Source organism: Toxotes jaculatrix, chromosome 12, assembly GCF_017976425.1.
Source record: "Toxotes jaculatrix isolate fToxJac2 chromosome 12, fToxJac2.pri, whole genome shotgun sequence".
Classification (NCBI taxonomy): Eukaryota; Metazoa; Chordata; class Actinopteri; family Toxotidae; genus Toxotes; species Toxotes jaculatrix.
In genome coordinates, this window is record NC_054405.1 from 8,523,001 (window position 1) to 8,535,669 (window position 12,669).

At 39.4% G+C, this 12,669-nt stretch overlaps 3 protein-coding genes across 3 annotated transcripts; 1 reads left to right on the forward strand and 2 right to left on the reverse strand.

Moving 5' to 3' along the window:
- The first annotated feature begins 345 nt into the window (after positions 1-345).
- Positions 346-3,134, forward strand: gng3 (guanine nucleotide binding protein (G protein), gamma 3). Its single transcript, XM_041051678.1, has 3 exons — positions 346-515; positions 1,243-1,342; positions 3,005-3,134. Exons 2-3 carry the CDS (start codon positions 1,244-1,246, stop codon positions 3,131-3,133), a joined length of 228 nt encoding a protein of 75 aa, XP_040907612.1. The 5' UTR covers positions 346-515; position 1,243; the 3' UTR covers position 3,134.
- A 1,842-nt stretch (positions 3,135-4,976) lies between these two features.
- Positions 4,977-8,647, reverse strand: banf1 (BAF nuclear assembly factor 1). The gene is made up of 3 exons (XM_041052230.1): positions 8,528-8,647; positions 7,271-7,435; positions 4,977-6,543 (listed from the first exon to the last, which is right to left on the reverse strand). The coding sequence occupies exons 2-3, from the start codon at positions 7,394-7,396 to the stop codon at positions 6,397-6,399; spliced, it is 273 nt and encodes a 90-aa protein (XP_040908164.1). The 5' UTR covers positions 7,397-7,435; positions 8,528-8,647; the 3' UTR covers positions 4,977-6,396.
- A 647-nt stretch (positions 8,648-9,294) lies between these two features.
- Positions 9,295-12,608, reverse strand: prdx5 (peroxiredoxin 5). Its single transcript, XM_041052445.1, has 6 exons — positions 12,272-12,608; positions 10,949-11,083; positions 10,728-10,859; positions 10,312-10,350; positions 10,161-10,225; positions 9,295-9,685 (listed from the first exon to the last, which is right to left on the reverse strand). Exons 1-6 carry the CDS (start codon positions 12,365-12,367, stop codon positions 9,580-9,582), a joined length of 573 nt encoding a protein of 190 aa, XP_040908379.1. The 5' UTR covers positions 12,368-12,608; the 3' UTR covers positions 9,295-9,579.
- Between the last annotated feature and the right edge of the window lie 61 nt (positions 12,609-12,669).

Below are 12,669 nucleotides of genomic sequence, written 5' to 3' on the forward strand. Positions count from 1 at the left end.
CTAAAACCAGACTGCAGCAGTCCCCATAGCAACAGAGGAGAGGGTGGGCAACACAAAAGGCACAGAGACACATCGTCATTCAGGCTACTGGAGTTCACATCCCAAGCTCCATATTGTCTTTTAGTGCTAAAAAAACAAAACCATACACCACATAGACCATCCTGCTCCATGTCAGATGTTGAAACCTGAGAGATTCCAGTTGGCCCCAGATATGGTACAATCCACCCTCATAAGAAAACCTTAACCAATGGCTTCCCCCTCCCTCCGTCTGGCAGGTACCACTCACTGCTGAGGGGGTGATCCTATCCATCCACCACAAATCTAGTGCTCATTGTGGCAGAATTGCAGTGCACTGGACTGTACAGAGCAGGGTACCATCCAGGCTGTTGTCTGTGAGGGGTGGGGTCCGGCTACACTGATACCACCAAACATAAGCTCACAGAGAGGCAGAAAAGGGGAGAAAAAAAGAGAGAGAAGAGGGGGGAAGATTGCACCTGAAGAGGAATATAATACGGGTAAGGAGAAAAGGGGGTGGATGGAGAGAGAAGGAAAAAGACAATGGGGAAAGGTCCAGAATGGCTCAAATAGATTTGCTCCTTTGCTGCTCTGCTTTTTTTTCTTCCCTGTTGACAATTCATCTGACTTGATTCCTTTTCTATCTGTGGCACATTTTTTCCAGTCAATTGCAGATGTATTCATCATTTCATAAATGTCCGTATGGCTGCATTGCTTATTTCACTCTACATTTGATATCTCTGTGGTTATTCTTGCTCGTAGTTGGAGAATCTGTGGGCCATGGTGAATAAATCTGACCATTTGGCCCAGTTTACGTGTTTTTGTTCCTATATACGATGACATAATGTAGCAGCTGTTCCAATTCTGTGACACAATATTGACTGATATTTATACTTCATCACTGGAGACTGGTTTGATGCTTGCTTTGCAGTCAAACATATAAATGAGCAATAAAATGCTGTAACTTTTGAGCATAGGTTTTATCCTATGTTACATAATAATGCCACATAATGGATTTGTCTTCAAACTCTTAGTTCACGCATATAGTTCATTGGATGAGCCATCTAGAATGGTGTAGGCTACTGAAAAGCTAATTTTGCTATCACTGAATCTAGGTGCATGAATACGACAAAAACATTTAAGTCATAACTTATTGCAACCTATAAAACATACCGCATGTGTTTCCATCTAGTTCAAAGCCCTAAATGTTGCTGTGTTTCTGGCTAGGATGAAAGGAGACACCCCAGTGAACAGCACCATGAGTGTCGGCCAAGCCAGGAAACTGGTGGAGCAGCTGAAGATAGAGGCTAGTTTCTGCAGGATAAAGGTAAGACAGCACAATGATTCAGGTGTAGATCATGATACTGCAAAGCTGTAAAGCCAATGAGACTCGGGAGCAACTGACATCTAAAAACAACACAGTGGTTTAAACAACAATTTCAATCATAATTGGTGAAAAGCTAAAACAAATAAATCCCACAGTCCAGATAGTACACACATTGAAGGGTTTCTGACAGACTTGATCATCCATATTGGTTTACAGATGTAGAAAAGCACCAGTGACCTTCTCAGACGCACTTTAAGTCAATGCTTCCCACTGGAGAGATTCCAAATGGTATTGGCTTCTATCATGTTCCTAATGGTATCAAAAACACCTTGCAGAGATGCCTTGCCTCTTTAAAGAGAACAATTCATCTGTACAGAAATTAAACAGAGGATAAAACCTTCCAATGCCAATAAGGTTATGTTTTTAGAGTTTTCAGCTGTTGTCACCAGATTTTACCTTTGTGGTGCACAGGGTGAGAGTTTGGAGCAAGAAAAAGCTTTGTTTGAACCAAAGGCTGTGCTCAGAAACATGAAGTTACCTTTTGCAAAGGCTCAGCAGTCACAAAGAGGCAATTCATTCTGTAAACAACAACACTCTGCTCTGATTCTAGTACCAGTCTTTTAAAACCATTACGTGAAATAAAAACTAGAATATATGTGAGACATGTTTAGCCTTTGAAAGTGAAGCTTAAAATCGTTTTATATTTCCTCCTTTCCCTTCCAAGTCAATTTCTCTGATGTTATTGTCTATTTTTGTCCTCATGCTCTGTTAGTCCTGTGTTCACTGCTGTATCATGATGGCTCTGCAGCCACAGACATCCGGTTTTCTTCAAACAGATCAATAAGTTTCATCCTCTCATCTTGTCTTTTCTGTGTGTAATATTTACAGTAGCATGTCCATCTAGAGTCATTCAAAGATCTCCATATTTTTCAGCTCTGACTGAGAAACATTTGATCCAGTTTGAATTTCAATTTTGGGTAATGAACAGCATTTCGTTTTAGTTTCAGTTTAGCGACATTTAACTCTGGATTTTTATTTTGAGCCATGGCACCGAAGCACATTTAAATATCTCAGACTTAAGAATGTGTCCGTAGAACGAACTGGTGAAGGCTCTTAAATGGAGACTTTCATTAGTATTATAATACTATTAGAAGTACACACTGTATACAATGACATGCATGGGCATCAGACAGAAACAAAGAAATGAATAAACATATGCTCAAAAAAGTAGATGTCCAAAAGAAAACTGAGGGAATCAAGTGGGAAATAACATCCATCCTTACTAGAGCTGGAAGACAGTTTTAAAACACTGTCTGTTTGACACTGTCAAACAGACAGCGTGTTTGAACGACCCTCTGTACTCTGCATCCACACCTGATGTGAAAAAAACATTTTACATACATACTGTATTAACAAAAATGATGTGACAGCCAAAGATGTCCCAGATACACTCTGATACACTGTGATTATTCTTCTTGAAAGGAGGAAACTGTTTGGACCTGCAGGACTTTGTTGCCTGACGTCTCTAAATGCACCTGACAGAGGACGAACAGTTAATTTTGATTTTATTTGAGTAATGGACTAACAATTGTAATTGTAACATTATAATCCAACATCATCATGTTCGTGAACTGCTCTAAATCTGATCATCATCACCTCCAGGTATCAAAGGCAGCGTCTGACCTGATGGCGTACTGCGACGCACACGCCTGTGACGACCCCCTGATCACCCCCGTGCCCACCTCAGAGAACCCCTTCAGGGAGAAGAAATTCTTCTGCGCTCTGCTTTGAGACAAATCAGGGATTGTTGTGATTAAAAGTACAACTGTACAGTATGTACATGTATGTACAGTGTGTACACGTACTTCCAATTGAAATAAGACATCAATGTACTATAGTAACCTTGCATAAAAGCTGCCGATGTACAGTACATAATCAACTACAAAATGTCTCGAACTAAATTGTTTAACTGCTAACATCTGTCTCAGTGTTAGAGGGGAAGAACAAAAATAACATGGGAATTTGAAACCTAAACATTCAGTCAATAAAGAGAGAGTTATCACTATCCAGACCCAAAAAAAAAACAAAAACAAGACCAGACGTCTCAAAAAAGAGAAATTTTAAGAACAGCTATCATCTGGTTGAAAACACGTACATCTCATGCCCATATACGTTACAGGTAACTGCCAAATAGGACAACATCTCTGAGCATCAAGTGTCTTAACAGGCTCTGCTGGGCACAGGAACTCATTCACATGGATCCAGCAGCATTTGAAACATTTAACTGGGACTCTAAATTTCCCACATTAGGTCTATGGATTACGGTGGTGCTACATGTCTCAGATGCTGCTCTGATAGGTCAGGGCCGGTAAGTTCTCCCCGTATATACTGTCCATTCATTCGAGATCTGGCAACTGAGAAAAAGACAAGCCTATGTTAGGTTATCTAAGAACGACATTTCTCATCAATGGCACTGTTTCCATGTGGTGACTACTCGTAGATGGAGGTAATAACACCCATCTTCCATCACAATAGAAATGCTTTACTTACAAGTAGAGCTCTTCATGCCGAATGTTTTTTGTCCATCAACATTTAGATTGTCCATTAGAGCTGCGTCTCTCCCATCTACTGTTAATATATTTTGTATTGTTTATTCACTGGTTTCTCCTCTGTTTTGGCAGTTACTTGTATCTACCAAGGACAACAACAACTATCTATGAGTGGAATATAATCATATAATCAATTTCTTTCATGGTTTTATTAAGATGTTAGCATTTTGCTCATTTCTATACTGTTGCTGTAGTGTGGATGTGGAAGTGTGTGTGTGTGTGCATAGGTGCTACTGTGAAACTTAAGCAACAATTCTGAGCATCTGATCACTATCATATCAAGATTTTATAGCTCAACAGCACACAGGCCCAAAATTTTAAAAATGAATAATAATAATAATAATAATAATAATAAAAGAAAACATTCCAGGGGTTATGGACATTCAATATATAATCTAAGCCATTGAAGAAAAATCAGCTATTCGGTTACTATGAGTCTGTCACATGAACAATTTTCTATTTCTTTAGGGCAAAATATAAATACAGCAGTTCTATTGTACTTTTACAGGCAGGTGTCCATCATCATTTGAACTGATCAGGTCTGAGAGGTTCTCCAGAGCAGAGTGGTCCTTCAATGGTTTCCAGATAAAAATCAAGGAAAAGACTAATGTCTCTACTTATATGAAATGAGGGCTGATGAGAATGACCAGGGAATTTCCATTTTAATTAAAGGTTTCACTTTCTCCAGGGTTATTTCTCCATCTACAGTACAGGCAACTGTTTAGTTCTGTTAAATCACATGTACAAATAAAAAGGAAACTGCTCTTCTTCTAGCATCTTTGACATGATGAAACTTTTGGAAGCACCTGCTCTGGACCATTTAAAAAATTAAAAAAATTAACCCATGTATTTTCAAAGTCTTGCAAATATCAAATTTGGAGCTTTGGTGGGGAAAAAAAAGTAACCATGGAATTTCAAAGCATTGAAATAAAACCTCCTGTCATCAAAGGCTTTCTCTCATTTGTGATTTTATTTGATAAAAATGGAATCTTTAATGGACATATAGGAAGAAAAACACGTCCAAATCTGATACTTGCCTTTATTTCTTTGTAATAATAAGAGCAATATAAAAACTGAAGAGTTTTCACAGTCAAATGCAAACACATAAGCCAGTGTTTTAACAGGGGGCTGCTACGCAATGGTTACATCTTAATTTAGCCGGCGACTGGTGGGTGCAAGCACTAATCAGTCAGTGGAAGACTGTGTGATACAGCCTAGACATGCACTACTGTAGGTTTTATAGGCCATCTGACCAAACATGCATTAAGGCATCTTATGTTTAGAAATACAGTGGCAAATGGATCATACCAAAGCTCAGCTATGATCACCTGAACTCAATCAGGCCTGTTGGTGTTACAAAACACATGCTGTAGGTGGTATTCTGTCTTCATTGAAAGCCACTGGAATCTCAAATCAGTCATTTACCTTTTGTCATTCAGAGGTAAATCAAAGACCTCTTACTTCTAACTATCAGAGTGGACAGGTTTGGACTCACTCTCACTGGGTTTTTGAGTCACAGAATAAGAAACAAGTTCAATTTCTACTGGAGATTCTAATACATTCTATCATAGGCTTGTGTTGTGTTCCATAAATCAATCACATCCCAATGCGATACACTTCAAACCTTCAAACCATATGAACATTGGTGGTGGATTAAAGAATACATGATACCAAACTGTGATATAATGAGCTGCATTTAAAAAAATACAGCTTACATCAACTTTCCAAAGGCTTTAAAAAACAGACGAATGGGGCAAAACAGCCAAGAGTTGAAGGAGAGTACAAATATTAGTCTGAACCGTGATGGTAAATCATCACATTACACAGAAGGAAAAATGTGTCCTGAACTGAGGCACATCAAAGCTTTTTCTGAAGGTAAAATGTTTAAACAGAGCAAACTGGAGCTTAAAAGGGTCACCTCAAACCTCAACCTTAAACAGAAAGTACAGGCAGTATTACAACGATCTATATTGAGCAGCTTTTTTCCCCAGACAGCTCCCCTAGACAGTTCTCACAGCAGACATTTTGACTTGTCACAATGGTAATAACATTAATAACGTCTGCATTTAGGTTTCCTTAGGTTTTACTATAATGACAAGTCAAAATATCTGAAATCCAAATGGCTACTGAAAGGAAGTAGACATTACAGACAGATAGAACTGTCATTTTGTGATTGAATATAAAGAGAGAAAGTTGTGGATTACTAGTCTAGAGCAACATATCAAATACCAGCAGAAGGGCGTGTGTGAGTTATATCAGGGCGTCGCAGCATTCCAGAAATACACTTAACAGCTTTCAATATAATTTAAAAACACGTTGACTGCAATTTACCTTCAATTTATACAGTGTCAGTTTATATATATGGTGTAGCTGAATTGAATTAAGATCACTGAAGAGGTAATGTACAGTTTGGACGTGAGAAGTAGAAAACAATGACTGAACCCTTTATAGGAAGGCATCACACCATTCTTTAAGACAACCATAGCAGTCACCTTGTTGTTTTGCATTTGCCCCGCAAGTGTCCTTCAGCCAGTCACGGAAAAGCTCCTCGTCTTTCTTAAGCACTAGAAACTGCCCGAGGACAACATACGCCTGTGGAGGTACAGATGAACAGACAGTAGCAGACATTTACTCAAACTTGAAAAACAGCACAGATGAGTATTTCTTTACAGCTCTACACTGAGGACTGGATCACTGGTATGTGGAAAAAGGATGGTCTGACTACTTACAGTACAGTAAAAGGAGACCTTAAGCAAGACAATTCTCTCTCATACACACACACATACACATCAAACATGTAAGCTTTATTATTTGCTGCATTCACTGTAAGATAAAGCAATTTTTACTGGTGAATACATTCCTCTAGGCCATTAAAAAGATTGACAAATAACCTGTTAATCCAGTTATGTTTATTCAACCTGATTTCAACCTTACTGTAAGAGCATTAATCTGGCTAAGGTGTTCACACACAGACACACAAAAAAAATGATGTTTCTACATGGGTACTTGAATCCCCAGCACATAAACGAGAATTTTCATGTTACGTTGATAAAGTTGGGCAATTATGAGAGACGTCGCAAACTAAAACAAAAATAACTACAATTACAACTTTCTGAACTGCTGTAATCTGCATTTTCATTCATTATTTGGTTTATTCATTTCAAGACACTGAAGCAATTACCATGACAATACCAACATCACAGAGGTAAGCAATCTCTATCGACAGCACATTTTGTACTTGTTTAATATAAAACATATGACACATGATATTTGCATATATATTTATTTAGCCTTTTATAAAAGGAATCAATTATGTCACCTTGTCAAAGCCTTTCTCCTCCAGTCTTTTGCCAAGGACCTCTCCAATGCCTGCTAGAGCCATCACAGGCTTCTCACCCATGGGCTCGGCCACAAAGTCTCTATGTTTCTGGGATGTCGACGACATGGCTGCTTTGTAGGATGTAACAGATCACGAACAACTAAGCTGTGAAACAAAGAACACAATGGCAATTTAAAAAAACAGTAAAAGTTTTACATTTGGAGCATTTTTTATTTTATTTTTTATGTTTGTTTTGTTTACTGCTGAATAAAGGGTATTTTCATCCACATCAGCTGAACAGAATAGCAGTTGTAGCCATTTTTACATGCAGAAATCTGACACATTAACATGAACTTTAGATTGCGTTTCGATTTCAGCACACACTGAATATCTTCCTTGGTGAATGTCCGTCAGGCCTGTTATGAAGCCATCCTCACTTTACCGCAAACAGTGAAAACCAAACCACCTTTCTTTCTTTGACTGTTCGGTGTAACGTTATTAAACAGGACACACCATGTGTACAAAAAGGGGAAGCTAGGCTGTAGTTGAACTCAATATGAAGAATTGCTGTATTCCTACTGGACACACTTCGGTAAATTCATACGCTCACATTTGAGATTTAGTTAAACACCAAATCAACACCAGTAACAAATGCGAGTAGTGCATATTTCATTGTTATCCAAAGCTTAACGCTTCACTACGACAAGAAACCTGAAAGCCGCAGACGAGCGGGTACTACTAAAATGTTTCACTGATGAGGCCATTGTGCAAATAATGATTTTTCCAGTATACAAGCATTTCCACGCCTGCACCCACCACATTAAGTAATCCTGCTCCCGTTCACACTCGTTGAGATATTAACTAGTTAGAATCAATGCGATATACTGCCTGTGTTGAATTACGCGCGCAAGGCTTTACGGGGCTAACAGTTTTAGCACAATGGGCTAAAGTCCACTAGCCTCACATTGTGTTGCCATCTGTTTCCCTACGGGTAGCCGCTGCTTCTTAGCGAGGGGTCCTCGCTATTTTAAGGGACTACGTGACCCTAAAACATTTCTCACCGTAGCACAGTCTACAAAGTTAACGTTATGAAGACAGGGAGTAGTGGCTCAAAATTTGGGCGCCTTCTACCTAACTTAAAGCTAATGTAGTTTCAACGTTAGCTAGCTAATCGCTCCAAATTTACTACTAGTTATCACCTCACGCTACTTCTTGCTTACAGTACATTTTAGCTAATTGCGCTGCGTGTTAACTTACTCTTCAATGTCTTTTCCAGGCTGAATATTGCCGTAGTTAGCTGGAGAGTTGCCGTACGGTTTCTGTTTCTGTGCAGGCAACCGGCGGCAACCACAATGCAACGCTCCTGCCTCTTGCGCCCTTACGTCACAGGGTGAAGGGAGGGAAAATGGGGTTTTTCCCCTGGGCGTGGACTCACAGGACAAACACGCCAGCCCTCTGAAATAACAACTTCACAACTGGTCAACATTACAGCTACTCATGATTTTCTCCGATAATGCTAGTAAACAACTGCTGATCCAGCCTTATATCCCGAATTTGTTATCTGTAATACAAGAAACTAAAAGTAAGTTATACTGAGTAATTAAAAGAACTGATTGAATGTTCTTCCATGTGCAGTTGCTACCTAATCATGTCTACAGGTAATTTCAATCCTTGTTGTTCACTTATCTATGTCATCGTTTCATAACATAACCCAGTTTTGGACAGACTGCATCATAAACTTTTCAAGGGTATACTCTTTATATACCTTTCCTAACCACAGACCTATCACGTCTACATCATGATCTGCATAGATAAGTGTCATTCAGATAAATACAGTTGACTTAATTCTGTTAAAAATTACAACAAACGTATCAGAGATTAGCCTTCCAGAGTTAAATACTTCAAATCTGCAAAAGAGTCAACATATATTTCAGCACGCGTGGTGCTAAACTTCAAAAGTCCTTATGTGGTGACACTGAAACAGTTTGTATCAAGAAATAATTACAGCAAAATACTTGTTAAAATGGTTTTATATTCTTTATTGCTATATAGGTGAATTTTATTTACTCACAAGTAACAGTAAACAGAGGCTGAGGCAAGTTCCCTTAGCTTGCCATTCATGTCATAGTTGTGCGCATTAATTAGCTTCCAGCTGTGTTATCTTCTGACACTAGAATCCACATGACATTCTGCATCCATCTTTGGGAAAAGGAAAAAGCTCGAAGGAGTAAATACTGGGCTTTTATAGTGCAACTTTTATAGTAAGTCGCAGTTTGCAGTTTGGATTACTGAGCTCTGTCTGAATAAGCCTACAGCTCAGAAAGAATATTGGAGGCCAGGCTGCAGGTCAGCCCAGTGCCATCAGGCTCCACATTGATCTTCTTCACAACTCCATCTTCCACCAACATTGCATATCTGAAATAAAGGATGAAATACACACTGGTCTATAACTATGAACCTCAAATGTAACAGATAAAACCAAACTAACTGCTTTAGATTGATCACATAAACTCCACAATTTCTTTGTGGAGTATGAATCAATTTAGAAATCACCTTAGAGAAAAAGTGAAACCAGAATTAAAAAAACAAAACAATAATAATACTGAGAGGGACAGGAAGAAGAAGAAGATATTTAAAGAGGCAAAAAAGGAAAAAAAAAGTTTTGGGCTAAAAACTTAAGTGCCATAAAATCTATCTAATCTGTGTTGGTCTCAGTATTAGTCAGGTAATACTGATGGTATGACTCACCCCTGACCCACTCAAATAAAATGGGGGGCAGTTAAGGCAGTGCTTTAATAAAGTAAATTGTAACTTAAATTTGGACTCAGTTGATGACAAAAATCTTAAACACATGCTATCAATCTGTTACAAATCTGAAAGTGATCATTACCTCTTGGAGCGCTTGTTTCCAAGTATCTGCACAATCTGATCACTGTCAAGTAACAGGTCAACTGCCTAAAAAGAAGACAGAAGAAGACTGATGAGTACACAAAGTCAAAACAATTTGAATAGAATTTAAATATGCCAGACATTTAGTTTACCTTTGTAAATGCTCCAGTAGGATCAGCCAGCATTCGAACCTGCAGAGGAAAGTAGCACTAAGCTCAGCGTTCCTAAGATCTGTGCTATCATTGTGTATTTCATGTATTCTTACAGTAAAATAAGCGTTTGAGTCTAATAATATGCTTCTATTGTGCACAAAGTCCAGTACACCGTGATAATGTTCAGCAGAATGCTGAACACTGAAGTGGACCAGAAATGGGAATTCCTGATTTAATTTCCACAAACAAAATCTCTGAGAGGAATTGTCCACAGCTCTTTAACATCTAAGATGAGTGGGCAGCAGTATTATTATCATCCTCTGAATGATGAAGATATGTGGTCAGATGTTATTTAGATTTAGCAGACTCTGTAGCTGACAATGAAACTGCTCACACACGAACGTTGTAGGCCATACCTTGCCGTCTGCTCCATGCTCCTTTCCCCAGGCAGCCATGACAAATGCGTCATTGACAGAAATGCATGCGACCTCCTGTATACCTTTGCTCCTCAAGTCCTCAGCCTGCTGCACAAAACCTGGGAGGTGAGTCTGAAAGCAGCAGGAAAAATATATGGTCAATTGATGCAAAGATCATTGTGCACAAGACACGGCAAGCAGAGTTAACAGAGCGGACTCACCTTGGAACAACCAGGGGTAAAAGCTCCAGGTACAGCAAAGAGGACTCCTTTCTTCCCCTTAAAGAGCTGATCCATCACCACCTTATTTCCTGGCTCCCCCTCCTGGACCTCGACTGCGGGGAGATGTTCACCAACCTGGTGGAGATTGAGATGACAACACAAAAGTAGAGTTACTGTTTTTGAATGAGTACACTGGATGATACTAGTATTTTTTATCCTTTAGGGCACTAAATGCATTGGTTTCATCACTTTAAAGCCAACTATGCACTGTATGCAGCATTGTTGCTGAGCTAAGCTTTGTAGAAAACTTGAATAGGCTCCATGTAAAAAGCAAACCAATGCTGCAAATTGTTTTATTACGTACAGTCACAAAGGCTTGAATGCATATACATGCACAAAACATATATGAAAAATAAACAGACATTTTTTTAATTCCACATTTCCTCTACTTAATCACTACAGAAATTATTGAAACGAACAAATCTCCAATTAGGTGTCTCATCAATGCTTAGATTAGAGCCTGATGGTGCAGCAAATGATGAGGAACAGATTATTTTAACAGGATTGATGTTTGTGGAACGGTGACCACTGGAGGGCGACACACTGACACATATGGATGCAGGTTTCTCGTTAAAATGGCCGAATACCTAAACAAATTTAAAGAGCGACAATGACGGACTAATAAGTCACACACTTATTATCACATGCCGTGTTATTGAACTCGGTTTCACCAGGCGCTATTAAAAATATAAGTACGCATTTAGCTTTTACTGTGTTATGCCGTTGAAGATATTTTAATGAACCAACATTTGAGGGGCTGTGAAGTACACACGCTTCCAGCTAAATGTAAGTTAACTTAATTGAGGAATAAAGTTACGCTCACATATACTTCAGACCACAGCTGTAGGAAAAGAAACAGACACACGACAATAAGGTTAGCATTATCCACACAGGCCTTTTAAATGGTTTTAAGAAGTTTCCGGGTGCCTGTGTTTGACAGTCAGTGAACCAGCAGGTGTACAAGCAGTGTAACTCATTGACAGTTTGTCTCATGCTACGTTCAAACAAGTCCAGTAGGTGTTGAGGAAGCTGCAGGTGAAGCACCGACAGGATGGCCACAGTAAACAGTTTAATTCCCAGCTAACGGCTGTCATGGCGACGATTCAGAGGACAGTTAGCCCGGTGAGCTACAGAGGGAGAGACGGACCATATAACCGCGTAGTTTAGCTACTTTACAGTCAAAATACATAAACACCATCGCGTCTCTGCCACAAGCCATATAGCATTTGCAGCTAACGCTCGCTAAACGCACGCAAGTCTCACCTGAATTGGCATCTTGGCGATAGGAGACGTGTGTAGCAGCCTAACGCACTGGATGACCCGGGTGCTTTTGATGAGAGTGGCTGTGATGGGAAGCATTTTAAACCCCCGGTTTAACTGGCTGGCGCTGAATTGCCTAATATCTTAGCGGTGTAGGTTTGTGCAACGCGCTGTGTCGACTCATGCGCTCCTGCTCTCACACCCACACCGACCTGACTTAGCGTTATTGTCACTCTTAACCTAACCACAGCTACCTACAGCGGTGTCCCACATTGAGTTTGGCTGGTGGGACTTAACCTAGCGTCCAGATTTGGGCCTGCTAAATCTTTATTTACTGCGCCATCTGTTAGCAAGAAGCCATATGTCTAACGTAGCAGTTGTGAGAATTATTTATAACTTTG

Excerpts from the sequence above, each read along its gene's own strand:
- gng3 (XM_041051678.1), top strand. The coding sequence starts at position 1,244 with ATGAAAGGAGACACCCCAGTGAACAGCACCATGAGTGTCGGCCAAGCC. Across the intron at positions 1,343-3,004 it reads CTAGTTTCTGCAGGATAAAG|GTATCAAAGGCAGCGTCTGA; the intron begins GTAAGACAGCAC and ends CATCACCTCCAG.
- banf1 (XM_041052230.1), bottom strand. The coding sequence starts at position 7,396 with ATGTCGTCGACATCCCAGAAACATAGAGACTTTGTGGCCGAGCCCATG. Across the intron at positions 6,544-7,270 it reads AGGAGAAAGGCTTTGACAAG|GCGTATGTTGTCCTCGGGCA; the intron begins GTGACATAATTG and ends GTACCTCCACAG.
- prdx5 (XM_041052445.1), bottom strand. The coding sequence starts at position 12,367 with ATGCTTCCCATCACAGCCACTCTCATCAAAAGCACCCGGGTCATCCAG. Across the intron at positions 10,860-10,948 it reads TTACCCCTGGTTGTTCCAAG|ACTCACCTCCCAGGTTTTGT; the intron begins GTGAGTCCGCTC and ends TGCTGCTTTCAG. Across the intron at positions 9,686-10,160 it reads GGAAACAAGCGCTCCAAGAG|ATATGCAATGTTGGTGGAAG; the intron begins GTAATGATCACT and ends CCTTTATTTCAG.